General features: G+C 46.5%; 1 protein-coding gene across 8 annotated transcripts in view; it reads right to left on the reverse strand.

Moving 5' to 3' along the window:
• The window catches only part of BRD4 (bromodomain containing 4), a 1,415,251-nt gene that overhangs the window by 840,175 nt on the left and 559,948 nt on the right, over positions 1–15,128 (reverse strand). For all 8 annotated transcript variants that reach the window (XM_085654329.1, XM_085654330.1, XM_085654326.1 and 5 more), the window contains 2 exons: positions 10,069–10,155; positions 9,571–9,930 (listed from right to left, as the gene is read on the reverse strand). In XM_085654329.1, coding sequence (XP_085510455.1) covers positions 9,571–9,930; positions 10,069–10,155 — 447 coding nt within the window. The remainder of the gene's footprint in view (positions 1–9,570; positions 9,931–10,068; positions 10,156–15,128) is intronic.

The raw sequence follows: 15,128 nt of genomic DNA on the forward strand, positions 1-15,128 counted from the left end.
GATGTGGACTGACCGCGTTGTCCCCCAGTACCGCCTCGGCGGAAACCACGTCCGCGACCGCGTGCAGGCTGGTTCTGCGGCCGGTGGCTAGGCGGACGTGAGGAGGTGCCCCTTCCTTGGTCACGAAAGGAGCGAAAAGCGGAAGTTTGTGGCTGCGGGGCCGAGAGGCCCAAGGACTTGGCCGTAGCCCGGGAGTCCTTGAAGCGAGCCAGCGCACTGTCCGCTTTCTCACCAAAAAGGCGAGCGCCATCAAAAGGCATGTCCATGAGTGTGCCCTGGACATCCCCTGAAAAGGACGTGGACCGCAGCCAGGCGTGACGTCGAAGCGCCACCGTGGTAGAAATCGCCCTACCCAGCGAGTCCGTAGTGTCGAGTCCACATCGGATGGCATGGCGCGCTGCATCTCTCCCATCGGCCAGAGCCAAGGAAAGCCGTGCCCAGGCTTCCTACGGGCACAGCGGCAGCACGTCCTCCACCGTATCCCACAGAGAGTGGGAATAACGGTCCAAGAGACAGGCGGTGTTTAAAGACCGCAGGCCCAAACTGAGCGAGGAGAACAGCTTCTTACCGAACTGTTCCAGTCTCTTGGAATCCCGGTCCGGAGGAGCGGACGGGAAGGAGGATTGGGAGGTAGAGGCCTGGATAACCAGACTCTCGGGGGTGGGGTGTTGGGACAGAAAACTGGGGTCGCCCGGAGCAGGGCGGTGGCGCCTGGCAACGTTCCTATCCACAGGAGGGACTGTGGAGGCCTTGGACCAGGTGCCCTGCAGAACATCAGTGAGGGCCTCATTGAATTGCAGCGGAGGCTCAGTGGAGCATGCGGCAGACTGAAGCACCTCAGTGAGGATGTTAGTCCTCAGAGCCACGGCAGGCAGCTCAAGCCCAAGGGCCGCGGCCGCCTTGCGCAGCACCACAGAAAAAGCTGCACCCTCCTCCGAAGCCACAGTCGGAGGAGAGATGAATCCAGTGTCCGGGGAGGTATCCAAACCACTGGCCTCCCCCAGTTCATCTGCCCAGTCCTGTGAAAGTTGCCCCTGAAGGGCCATAGGGTCCTCAGACCCCTCCCAGTCGCCCCCGTCATCCGATCCCTGGTATACAGGAGGAATGATCGGAGCCGGTCGATAGACAAACTGTGTCTCTAGCGGCGTCAGATGCGGCGTCGGGTGGCGCCGCACCGGGGTCGGGACCGGACAGGAGCTGAACCGGGGATCTACGTCGACCGGAGTCGGAGGTGGCACCGGTGTCGACGCCGGCGGAGGATGTGTGACGAGGTCGACCGGCGTCGACGGGGGCCCAGGCACGGGCCCCTCGGGGACCTGCGGCGTCGGGGCCGGAGCCTCCAACGGCGCGCAAGGTCGCCCAGTCGAGTCCGCGGGCCCGAAGGCACGCCGGCGGGCGTCGACGGCGGGGCCAGGCTCCTCATGGCCGAGAGGAAGGCACTGTCCTCCGCCGGCGTCGCGTCAGTCCCAGGGACCGGCGGGTATGGGGACGTGCGCGGTGCCTGCGGCTCCGGCGGAGCCGCGGGGGGGAACCACCCTGACCCTCGGCCGAGTCACGCGACCGGCGAGGGGAGTCGGAAGAGCGGTGTCGCCTCCTGGACTTCTTGGAGTGCTTCGACTTACCCGAAGACTTCGAGCCAGACGAGCGACGATGTCGAGTGCGGCTCCGCGACCGATCCTTGGACCTCCTCCTAGACCGGGATCGAGAATGGCGCGGAGCCGAGTGGCGAAGCTCGAGAAGCTTACGGGACCGCTCCCGCCGAGCTTTCGAGGTCAGAGCCATACAATCGGAGCACGACTCCGCGTCGTGGTCGAGGCCCAAAAAGTACAGGCACCGGCGGTGATGATCGGTCACCGACATCAGTCGATGACAGTCGTCGCAGGCCTTGAAACCAGGCATCCTACCGGCACCAGAGTCGAGAAAGTGACCAAAAAGAGTCAAAAAAGTTAGTCAAAAAATGACTAAAGGGGTAGCTCTCCCGGATCGGCGCTTACTGGCGCGGAAAAAAGAAGAACTGACGTCAGTGCGCGAGGGCGGCGTCTAAGTACTCTGACGACGTCATTCCGGCGCACGACGCCAACAACGGACGCGGAGCCGCAGACGACGCCTAGCGACGCGCAAGGGGTATTGCTACAAAAATCTTCCGGATCCAGTCTGACGCCTGGGGATATTCTAAGGGGAGGAATCTAACTAACGTGTTTCTTTCAGATCAAGGTTTTTCAGTCTCTATGGCATTGTATTGCAATGCAGCCTGCAGGCTAACAATATTTTGTGGATCTGTGGTTTGCACAGTGTTCTTTTTTCCTTTATCATGAGTTTTTTATCTCATTAAAAAAAAAAAAGGAAATTTAGGTGTATTATTATACCTATGGTGCATTATTGGATATTTGTGTCTACATTGTTTAGCCTTCTATGAGGGCTGCATTTGCTTGGGAAAAAATAATATATGTTTATACATATACAGAGCTGTATATATATGTTCTTCATATATAATTTTATTATTTCCGGGGTCCTCGCACATGGGCGGGAATATTCAGTGCTTATGACTATTGATGAGGATCCCCTGGAAGAGAATTGAATTGTTCCTAGATACTGGAAGCAGAAGGTAATATTCCACATTCAGGACCATCAACGAAGACCTTCTGATGCAGAACCTGGAACTACCTGTTCCAGCAGATACAGTAGATTTGGAATCTGCAGAGTATGCTTCCTAAGGAAAGTTGTTTTGGAGGACTAGCAGGGACGTTCAGTGACAAAACTGGAGGTAGCTAAGCTGCCCACCAGTAAGGTGTTCAATGTCTAGCTGTTGAACCCATATCAATGGAAGGCATGGCAGCAACAAAAAAACTCAACTAGATAGTGAGAGGCTCAAGTGTGCAAGCAATTCCAGATTTGAGCTAGTCACCCCTGAGATGTAAACAAGGCCTACAGGCTGTCAAAAAAGCAGCTTACTACCCTTGGCATGGAGCCATCCTTTGGTTACCCACAAACCGATAGCCTGAAATGGGAAGACGACTATGTCATTTCCTAAGGGAGCTGGGGAGTTCCTTTCTGCAAATAAACAGTAAACAAATAAACTGAAGGCCTGATTGAGAGTTTCCAGGGCCACTGTTGAAACATTCAGTGGGTTTGGTCAGTCTGGGATCCTGGATTCGATTCAAGGCGAGTCTGATGTCATTCCCACAACTACATGTAGTGTTTGTGCTTCATTTTATTGTGAATGTTTGGTTCTCCTCTGCTCTTTGAACGCCCAACTCTAAAGAGATACTGGCCTCTGGCTAATGTTTAGATTTAATGAATGACTGCAGTGTCATGCTCTTAATATTCTATCACAATTGTCTCAATGCACTTTCTTCTACCTATTTATTCATTGTTTGATTGGTGGCTATCTATCCGAATTCCTTAGTAGCTAATACAAACAAACATACCTAAAAAACTGCCTAAGGCCTAGAACCTTCCTGCAGAGCAAAATGGACATTTTAAAAAAGCAATACAAGATTTCACGCATGAAGTAATGCCTTAAAAACCCAATCCACTAGTAATGTGTAGGCTTTTTATCCTGCACAGAAGGAAAATGCTACTTACCAGTATGCATCTGTTCTTGGCATGTAGAGCTGTAGATCCGCATACTTTTGCATAGATCGCCATCTGGTGTTGGGCTCGGACGTTTGCACTTTGTTATTGTGGATGTCTTTGCAGTCACAAGATTGCTGACTCCTTTGGTTAGTAGTGCGCATGGGCATCAACTCCATCTCCAGATTGTTTTTGCCATGAAGGGTGGTGATGGAGTAGTTAGAAATAGGAAAGATGTCCATGTGTAATGTATCTAAGTGAGATAGTACTGCAATCCACATAGGTGTCCGGGGAGGCGGGTGGGCGTATGCAGATCTACAGCTCTACATGCCAAGAACAGATGCATTCTGGTAAGTAGAATTTTCCGTTCGAGGCATACGAGCTGTAGATCGCATACTTTTGAATAGACTATACAGCAGTTAGCCCATTAGCGGTGGCTACCTGTATGTGTTGCAGTAGTTTGAAAAAGTGTTCTTAGTACAGCCTGGCCCACACTTGCTTGTTGTTTTGCATGCACATCAACACAGTAGTGTTTTGTGAATGTGTGCGATGTAGACCATGTTGCGGCTAAGAATGCCATGGATGCCCCTAGCTTGCGTGTGGAATGCGCCCTTGGGAGAATGGATAATGTACGCTTTGCTTTTGGTAGCATATTTGAATGCATTTAACGATCCATCTGGCAATTCCAGCTTTTGATATAGGATTGCCCTTATGAGGTGGTGAGAAAGGTACGAAAAGTTGTTCAGTTTTCCTGGAACTTTTTGTCCTTTGAACGTAGTAAACATAGCTCTTTTGACGTCAAGCATATGAACAGCCCGTTCAGCTACTGAGACTGGTTGAGGAAAAAATACTGGGAGCTCAACAGACCGGTTAAGGTGATGTGATGTATTTGCAAAAATGGTTCCTGTATAGTTAATGCCTGGAGTTCACCCACTCTTCTGAGAGATCTGATGGCCACAAGGAAATCTACCTTCCATGTGAGGAACTGTAACTCACATTTATGTAAAGGTTCGAATGGGGGACCCATGAGCCTTGTTAGGACAATGTTTAGATTCCATACTGGAGAGGGTGGAATTCTGGGAGGAATTATCCTTTTAAGGCCTTACATGAAAGCTCTGATGGGAGGCACCCAAAACAATGACAAGTGTTGTCTGTTTTGTAAGTAAGCTGCTATAGCAGCAAGATGTAGTCGTATGGATGTATATGCCAGATTACATCTTTGTAAATGCAGGAGGTAACAAATAATGTTTTGAATTGAAGCATCTAGTGGACTGATTGTGTTGTTATTACAGTAAACCATAAATCTTTTCCATTTAGCTGCATAGCATGCTCTAGTGGTAGGACGTCTAGCTTCTCTAATGATGTTCATGCAGTCTGGTGGGAGATTGAGGTAACCAAACTCTAAGACTTCAGGAGCAAGATCGCTAGTTTCAGTTAAGCTGGTTCTGGATGTCTTATCTCTCCATGGTTCTATGTGAGAAGCTTTGGGGAAAGGTGCAACTTTTGGTGTGGGACTACTGAGAGTTCCAGCAGTGTTGTGAACCATGGTTGTTGGGCCCATGTTGGCGCAACCAGGATCATTGTGAGAGACTGTTGTTTGAGCTTGCGCACTGGTAATGGAATGAGCAGGAGAGGCGGAAAAGCGTACACAAATCTACCTGACCAGATCATCCATATCGCATTGCCTTTGGGCAGTGGGTGTGGATATCTGGAGGCAAAGCTTGGGCATTTTGTGTTTAAATGAGTGACAAACAGATCTATGTCTGGGTGGCCCCACATTTGAAAAAACGGATGAAGAACTTGCAGATGAAGTTCCCATTGGTGAATCTGCTGTTCTTGACGACTGAGCAGATCCGCAATTTGATTGTGTATCCCAGGTAGGTGCTCTGATACGAGGTATATCTTTTGAGGAATGGCCCATCTCCAAATGCTTTGTGCTAGGCGTGAAAGCTGCAGAGTGTGTGTTCCCCCCTGTTGTTGTATATAGTACATTGCTGTCACGTTGTCCGTTCGGACTAGTAGTCTTGCCTAGGAGATGCTTCTGAAATGATTTTAGGGCGAGAAATATGGCCAGTAACTCCAGGTGATTGATATGAAGGAGTTTCTGCTGAGGGGTCCACATACCTTGAATGGTGTGGTTTAAGAGATGAGCTCCCCAGACGGTGAGTGATGCGTCCGCTGTTAGCACTATTTGTGGAAACAGGTCTAAGAACGGCCGTCCTTTGGAGATTGTGTGCTCCACCATTGCAGAGAGCGATATGTGCAGCTGTCTACCAACACCAGATCTGTAAGTTGACCCTGAGCTTGGTTCCACTGTTATGCTAGACATTCCAGGACGCATTGGAGTCTTGCGTAAAGGACAATTAAGATGCAAGAGGCCATCATCCCTATTAGCTGCATGAACACTCAAGCTGGTAGTGAGTGTTGTGGTAGAGGTGAGTTCCAGGCAATAACCATACTGGATAATTTGTCTTTCTCACCTGTCTGTGATGATGGAATTCCAGACAGGTAGGAACTGTGATAGTCTTCCCCTGACCGGAGTGGAGTGGTCTGGGGGGAGTGGAGGGAAGTCACTGTTTTGTGGTGGGAGAGTTGCAGGTGTTAGAACCACGTCCTCTTCCTCTGTTGTTATTGCCTCTGTAAGTCCCTCTAAAATATCCTCTGCTAGGGGAAGCCTGAGGGGCTTTTGGATGTGGAAGAGGTGTTTTCTGTGCCAATTGTTTTGTAGGCGCCCCTATAAGAGGAGCAACGAAAGGAACCTCTACTAGTTGTTGCTTGCAGATCCCCCATAGATTTGGCGGCTTCTGTGTCCTTTTTCATCTTTTCTAAAGATGTGTCCACAGTAGGTCCAATCAAGTGTTACTGATCCAAGGATTGGTTGAGGATGGCAAACTGTACCTCTTGCTTAAAACCAGATATGCGTAAACACGCATGTCTGTGTAGTAACACACTTGAATTAATTGTGTGAGATGCTAGATCTGCTGCATCCAGTGCACATTTAATAGAGGTATTTGTAATTAACTTTCCCTCTTGTATAAGATCGTTTGCCTCGGTCTTATATTCGTCTGGAAGATGCTGTATGAGCTTTTCAAGCTCATCGTAGTGAGCCCTGTCATATCTCGCTAGTAAAGCTTGTGAGTTGGCAATACGCCAGAAGTTTGCCGCCTGGGACGCAACTCTTTTACCTGATGCGTCCAGTAGTTTAGACTCTTTGTCTGGCGGAGGTGCATCACCTGTGGTTTGGGAATTTGCCAGTTTATGGGCATTTGCCACTACTATTGAGTCTAGAGGAAGTTGACCTTTAATGTAAGCTGGATCGCTTTGAGCGGCTTTGTATTTTTTCTCAATTCTAGGATTGAGCACCCTAGCTCTAACAGGGTCTTTAAAAACCTCAGGGGCATGTTTAATCATCCCTTAGAACATAGGGAGAGTGTTTGTTGTTTTCTGAGGCTGAGGTAATGTCTCTAATAAAAAGTCCTCTTCCAGGGGGTCTGAATGGAGTTGAACCACATGGTATTGTGCAGTTCTATTTATTAGTTTCGCAAACCCTACGTTGTCATCTGGAGAGGTTGGTCTGGAGGGGTATAAATCTGTCTCAGGTACATCTGGGACATTATAATCGTCCCAAGAGTCATGAGGTGGATTACTGTGGGTGTCATCATCAGTATCTGTGTCATGATGTGGTGGGTCTATGTCTTCATCCCCACCCCCTAAATCCTCATCATCATCTTGTGGTGCAGGTGAAAAACGAGGTACTGGAGAGTGTGCTGGAGAAAGTAGAATGGTTGGAAGCCGTGGAGGTGGAGAAAAAGGCCTCATAGGTGAGGTGGCGGAGTCTTTTTTCTTTGCGGGTATCTCAGGTGTTTCTGAGGTGTCGAATTTCCTCTTTTTAGGTGGTATAGAGGGGACTTGTCTGGTAATGGGGTCAATATGGAGTGCCATTTATGCTTAGGATCTGGTGGATCTGGATGGAAAAGTTCCTTGGATCCATTGTCTTTTTTCGGCGCCAAGGACTTGGGCTCCGAGTGGTGTTTTGGCCTATCTTCTTGAGATTTAGGAGGGGTTTTTGTGTCCTTCTGCCTAGGTGGAGTTTTTGACTCCGAAGATTTAGGCTGTTTTTTCGGATCCGAAGTCTTGGATTGAATTTGCTTCGGTGCTGAAGATTCTGGTACCATGGGTATTGCTTTTATTGCCAAAGAGTCTGGCGTCGAAGGTACCTTGGGCTTATGGTTCGGTGCCGAAGACGATTTTTCAGCACTGTGGTGTGGCTGGCTTGATCCAGAGCTGCCTGAAGGCTTTGTGGGCTTCGGAGCCGGGCCTGGAGGTGGGGCTTCTGAAGTATTGTCACGGTGTCGACCCAGACCAGAAGGTGAATGTGTTACCGGAGCCTTTTGTTTTTCGGGGCGGGGGCGTCGACGTCAGTAATTGCGCTCCGTTGACCTGAGTCGACTGTTCTTCTGAGTTCGATTTGGCTTCGGTGACGCAGGCATGATCATCTCCTGTCTACGGTTCCGGATCGCCGGGGCCTGCCTCGAAGATCTTGTCCGCGCAGAGATGGTTGATCTGCACATTTCATGAGGTCGAGTCCGGCGATCACGTATAGTCTTCTTGGACCTGAAAGAATTACAGGCCTGGCAGTGTCGACTCTTGTGTTCAGGAGAGAGACAAAGGTTGCAGACCTCGTGTAGATCTGTGTGTGGGAATTTAGCCCCACGCTTGCATTTGCTAAATGGAGTCCTTTCCATATGCTGGTTGATGGCGTCGATCGGCCTAACGGTCCACGTCAACGACCGAACTAGAAATCTCTTTGGAACTGGATATGCGTAGAGAGATCGCGATCGAAACAATACCAGAGAGGTGAAAGCTTTGCGCGTCGAAGTGGAATCGAAAAGACACCGACCCGGAGCGCAGCAATCCACATCCGAAACCGATGGCGGAAAAAAACTATCTGGAGATGGAGTCGATGCCTATGCGCACTACTAACCAAAGGAGGAGTCACCAATCTCGTGACTACAGAGACTTCCACAATAACAAAGTGCAAACATCCGAGCCCAACACCAGATAGCGATCTATGCAAAAGTATGCAATCTACAGCTCATATGCCTCGAACATAAATTTATCCCTGTATCAAATAGAACATAAAAGAAAAGTAATAGGGTATAGATAAGAACTAAGTTAAGAACGAGTATGGAGCTGCGCAAGTTACACACATTTGCAATTTAGTACTTATCTGAATATTGGAATAAAATGTTCCATAGTTTAGGATTTAGCAATATCCCTCAACTACTTCCTCAATGTGTTCTGTTGAGAAGTATAAAAGGGATGAACCACAGACGTTTTGACTTTACCAAGCTGTACTCCTAACAACACATGATATGCAGGGGTGTTCTATAGAACACTGCTCTGGAGAGCAGCTGAACTTAATAGTGTTAGCAACAAAGAAAGAACACGCAACAAGAAAACTGCCACACTCCAATTTCAAAGGAAAACGCTATTTGGATCCTTCAAAGTACACCTCTAGAAAAGCTGCATACAAGTCAAGTACTGTTACATTCTATTTTTAATCTTATGTGGGAAATCGGACGATAAGAGACTTGCTTTTGAATGACAGAGAAGTGAACATCAGCAGTTCTGAAGATCCTCAAGTTTAAACCAAGAGAAGGTTTCATGAGCTGTGTAGGAATTTCAGGGTAATGATTGCGGCAGGCAGTTTACCAGGGTAAAGGGGCCGATGTGGCTGTGGATGGAAGTACAAGAATGCCTCTGTGGTAGTAGGTGGAGCTGTAAAGGAAACTGTTTGGTTGTCAATTAAAGAAAAACCTGTTCATCAGAGACCTGCTTTCAGGAAAACACTTTAAAAAAAATAAAGCACAGCATTATGCTTAGTATGCAAAGACGGCGTTCACACATATTGGATATCAGAGCCCAGAACCCCTACTAGACCCCTCATTCATTTTTGGCTCATGGTACTGTATGAGGTACTGCAAACCAGCTTACTTTGATAGTGCTCAGGTCCATAGGATGCTTAATGATCTCACTGTAATCGTGAAGTCCAAGGGCCTCTACATCCACAGGTTTGTAGAAAGGCCAGGCATAGGCAGCATGCTTCTTGGTAAACATCTCCTTGATCATGCTGCTGCAGTATTTTAACTGCTCTGATGCCTTATTGCTCTTCTCCACTGCTGGCTGCTGAGAATCTGGCACTTCCTTCTTTGTAGGCTTCACAGGCCGGATGGTTTCACGTCGAGGACCAGCCTTTGTAGGTTTGGTCTCAGCAGGCAATGGAGAAGACTCATGCAAAGGGTCAATAGTTGTTGGCGTTGTGGTGTCTGCTTTCCTCTTCACACCTTTTTTTGGCTGCAGAGGGAAAATTGATAATTTATTCATTAACCAATATGCCAAGCTTCTAAACAAGGCACAAACATTCTGCTGAACTTCAAGTTCAGTTCTATAGGTAGGATACCACTAAGTGTGAAATAATGACAAGTCACTCACCTTTAATCGTAGTTCTCCATCATGGGATTCTTCATTGAAGTCATAAACACTGAATAGTCCCGCCCACGTGCGGGATCCCGGTGTGCCCTTAAAATAGATAATATCTTTTGTGAGAAAAGGCAGCCGTCAAAATAAATTAATTTTTACAAGTCAATCTGTAGGATATATTAACCAATTTCACATGCTTTTTTATCTTTTTAATAAAAGTCAAATAGAAATGAAAAACTACCCACTGGTATAAAACCAGTAGTATTAATGCGATGTATTGGGTATTAACCTGGTTTACAAGCAGGGGAGAGAGGTTTTCTTTTGGGGTTTTTTAAACAATATTTTATCTAGTTTTAGAATGTATGTTTTAAAGGCAAGTGTCTAAACATTAATAAAGTTATTGAATAAAACCAATTGACTTTAATTTTACCTTATTGTGTTGTATTTAAATCTTTAACACTGTTTGGCATTTTTACTGATCCTTGATATTCAAGAATGATGCTCACCAAGCTTTCCCTTTATCTCTTTTCATGTCACTCCTATTTTGAGAGGATGTTTAGAGTGTGCTCCCTGGTTATAATACCTTCGATGACACATTTATATGACTATACTTAGATGCATCTATACATTTATTTAAGATTTCTCCTTTGGCCCTTATTCCAAGCCAGGCTAAAGTGTAGTAATTTTGCTCCCTACTACAGATACTACAGAGGCTGGAAATTCCAGAATGCAAGATTACAGATGTATTCAGAGTTTTCCCTAGAAAGTGGGTAATTACCAGTGAAATTGTAATTCCTGCACCTATTACTGAAGATAATTACCTAATTCAAAACCAATCCCCGGGGACTTAACTCCACCAGGGTCGACCTGGCAAAAATGTGTTTTCTAGAAATTCCTGTTTGGAAAATTACCATATTACTTCTAATACACATTAGGGAAGACACTTCACTTTCTTTGCAAATCGGTATTACTGTGTCAGTTGGAAAGAGGAATGTCATTTCTGTTGTGCATAGAAGCTATTCTGGCTGTGACATTTTTTGTATTTAAAAAAAACATGAAAAAGCTTAAAAGAGCCTTATAGGTCCAAAAATTCATATTGATTTTTTTTCTCACAAACTGAGTCTTACAACTCTGTTCTGCCTTTCGGGGTGTTCAATATTTGGCTTAAACAACGCCACTTTCTTTATCCCTTCTGCCAAACTCCAGCCTATCCAACACTAAGGGTATTACATACACTGGTGGTAACTGTTACATGTTAAATACTAGGCTTCCATTGCAAAAACCTAAATAATTGTTAACAAACTAACATTTTTAACAAGACTCAAATCAGGTTATTTTCAAAAGCATCATTTTCCATATTTATTAAATATAAAAGGCAAGCCATATGGCTTCTTCTAGGAAAACACATTGTATTTATTGGATTAAAGGAAGTTGGTTTTGGTTTGACAAGAAACTTCTTTATGATGTGTGACGCAGTAGCTTGATGTCCTGCACACTTTCTTTCTCATATTAATGTTCGATCGTGGTCTCTAAAATCCTCCAAGAAATCCTCTTCGCAGATCATGTTCAACTCGCTCTTTACAGATGCTATCTGTTTGACATTGTGGCTTTTTGAGATAAAATTGTGTGTTGAAATATTCAATGTTTAGGCGCATCAATGAATGTCTCATGATGGTGATACAAATATTGTCTGTAATCCTAGTTTTCCAGCCTGGGACTCCTCAACAAAATCCAGCATCCACACTCTAGCAGCAGAAACAGATTATCAACCTCAAACTACGTCAGGATCCTAAAGTTACAAAACAAGTAAAGTCGGTGCCAGCAGAGGTCAGAATGGGTATTCGGACAAATGTCATTCATCGAATGGCTTTATGGAGCTGTGCTACTCTGCCCGTCTGGAATTCTGGGTATCCCACCTAGATTTCCCCGGCATGCTCAATAATCAAATAAATCCACTCGATAAACTCCCTTAGATTTACATTTTTTTCAATATCAGAGCCAGCCTCAAATAGCAAAGACACAACCAGAGTGCACCTCATTTTAAATAAGAAGCTACAGCATGTTTAACCCACTTCATCTAATGACAATTGGTAAAGGTAATGTGATTCTATTCAGAGGTAAGCCTCTTTTCACTAGTACACTGTAGAAGAGACTGTCTGATTCCCTCCACCAGTAAAAGATTTCTTCAATCTCCATAACTGGGGTCCTTCTCCAGCCAGTCTAGAACATGTACGAAGGATGCTTCTGCATGCATGTATGTATGTTACAAAAGACTAAGTTCTTAGGTCCCTGGGATCCCACAGCTGCATGTTGCAGAAGATGATGGTTTTATGATGCTGGGCGGGAAGGCAACATCCCAGCCCGCAAGTACACACCTCCCCTGTTTCCACTATGAACATGTTGGACAAGGGGAGAAAAGGAGGTAGGCATTAGTTCATTCCCTTTGATTCAGAACAGGTTTTCTCTATCTGAATGGAGCCCATATTCACCCCCTTTCATGCTTTGTGGCCATCTCTATTTAAAACAAGTTTCCACTCGAAAGCTAAACACATCAAACAGGAGTAAGCTTACCATCAGCTCCGTGTGGACCGTGGGCAAGGATGTTTAAAAATCAAAACAAAAAAAAAAAAAACTGGCCCATAACAGAAGGGAAAAACCATCCTGTAGGACTGGTGATATAATCAATATAGCAAGCCACCTGGCTGCGTGTGGTAGCCCATCTTGGCCATCAATGGCAGGAAAGCCCTGGCTTCTTCAGTCAATACCATGTTCACTTTCATTGTTCAAACACTGATTAGACCTATACACCCATGTAAGCAAGTGCTTGGATCAGGAGTGGAACTTCTCCATGATTATCATTCAATCCCTAGACTGTGCCTATGCCTGTGAAATGCCTTTGGAGTAACCTTGCGGCTTGACCTGGAGAAAAAAAGGAGGAAAGTACTAGGCCTTGCTGACTGGGAGTATCTTGTAAGAACGTCAATAAATGAATCTGTACAGGAGCCAAGAGGTCACACCAGCTCAGCAGCCAATAGGAAGTAAAGAAACATGAGTAGAAGAGATGCTCTATTGCCCTCAAGACTCTCCATAAATACATATGCATTGTGTATCCGAACGCAGTGCGACCTCATCACGTGGAATGAGGGAGAATGGGCTAGTTAACCACCATTCTAGATTTTACGGTTCAGATATTAAAACTGGTTAACGGTGTGCTGCCATCAATCTCCCACATGACCAGTGGACACCAGCGTCACTCAGAACTGATGTGGGAATTTAGCTTTCTTGTGATGCCCCAGATAAATACAAAATAGTTATTGCAACAGGAAGAAATTGAGATAAAGCGACCTAAACTTTGTTTTATCTTTCCATATTGCAAGCCAGTGGAAGCTGCTGGCCTTTATTTGGTAATTGGACAGGAAGTTTTTTTTTTTATATAAGCGCGGGGGTGTTGTCCCCGTTTCTTTGCCATATTAAAAATGTTTGATCAGTCGATGATTCCATTTTTTTTTTTTTACTGCAGTGCATGGCATGACTGTCACCTGGGCTAAAAAGTTACATGAGAAAGGGAGGGGAGGTGAGAGACTTGGCTCCAAGACTGCTCTATTATTGGCAGGTGCTGAGCCTCCGTGGGGTGAAGTGCGCATGTCGGGTTGGACGGGTGCCTTGCTCCAACCAGCCTGACATGCGCACTTGAGCCTCGCCAGGCTCTACAATGTAGGAGCCCAGGGGATTGCTGTTGCAGCCCCCAAGGCTAAAAATTAGCATTGGCTGCCCAAGACCCAGCCAGTGGTTGGGTCAAGGGCGGCCAATGCTCAGCCAATCCTTACTCTACTGGAGTTGTGGGAGTGGTACTGGGCCTGAGGGAGGTGAACTGCACACCCAGAGGGCAGCACATCACAAGTGTTCTTCCTTGTGACACCGGGTTAATGGACAGTGTATCATAAAATACAGCCTGCCCCCAGGGGAGCAAGGACCATCATACCTCGGGACAGAAGGCTAAACAGAGCCGGGAGAGCAGAGCATGGAGTCAGGGGCTGTCCCACTGTTGGAGACACCGGTGGTTCTGAAGTGAGCTCTGTGGCACCTTATGAGCCATCACAAACCCCACTGGCGTCCAATACAGACATTTTAGTGACTGACTCAGTGGCTCTCTGCAAAGTTTGCTTTAAGGAGGGCTGCATGGATGTTCATATGGAAAAATATGCTTCATACCTGTAGGTGAGTAGGATCTGCACTTATGTTGCCCCCACTTTTTTTCTGATGTATACACTGGTTTCTGGCTATAGTCTGGCTGGGACCCTGCTAATCAGGGCCCCAGCCTCTCTCTTCTCTCTAAACAACTTGGAGTGCATTTTAGATGCACTAGTGATTGGATGATGTGGTACCTTATGAGCCCCTAGTATATGTTACCTTAGGTACCAAGGGCATAGGTACTTCACAGGCCTACCAGGGGCTGAAGCATGTATTATGCCACCCCTGGGAAGCAGACTAAATCTGACACCACAGGCCTGCTACTGCAGCCTGGGTGAGGTAGTGTTAGCACTCCTCACAGAGATATAGGTTCCCTATATCTCACCATACACACACATATAAACCTATCAGTCACCCCTAAGGCAGGCCCTATCAATCCTGAGGGCAGGGTGCTTGGTTTCCATGTGAGGGGGTGCCTCTGCAGCCCTCGGAGTCTATTCTCTGTGGCTGTTTGTGGATGCGGTTAAACCATATACTCTTAAGTGCATTATAACCTAGCGGTAAATGCCAACTTTGGGATGGCTGCATCAAAACATATCGCGTTTGGTGTCACACGCTTTGGAATCATACCCCCACACCAGTAACAGGTGTGGGAGTATGATCGCACCCTTCTAGAGGGGTAGACATGTACCCACTGTGGAAACAAGGTAGATTCCTGAAAGAGCCCTGGCATCACAAAATGGATGCCACCAGCACAGACACTGGACTGCCCTCCTGCTTCTGACCGAAACTCGCAGTGGAGGAGGCCCAACAATAGGCATCCTGTCACAGGGAGGTGTAACCACCTTCCAGACAGGATTTAGTGTATTGGGCTGGGTGGG

The sequence above is a fragment of the Triturus cristatus genome, chromosome 4_1 (genome assembly GCF_964204655.1).
Source record: "Triturus cristatus chromosome 4_1, aTriCri1.1, whole genome shotgun sequence".
Classification (NCBI taxonomy): Eukaryota; Metazoa; Chordata; class Amphibia; order Caudata; family Salamandridae; genus Triturus; species Triturus cristatus.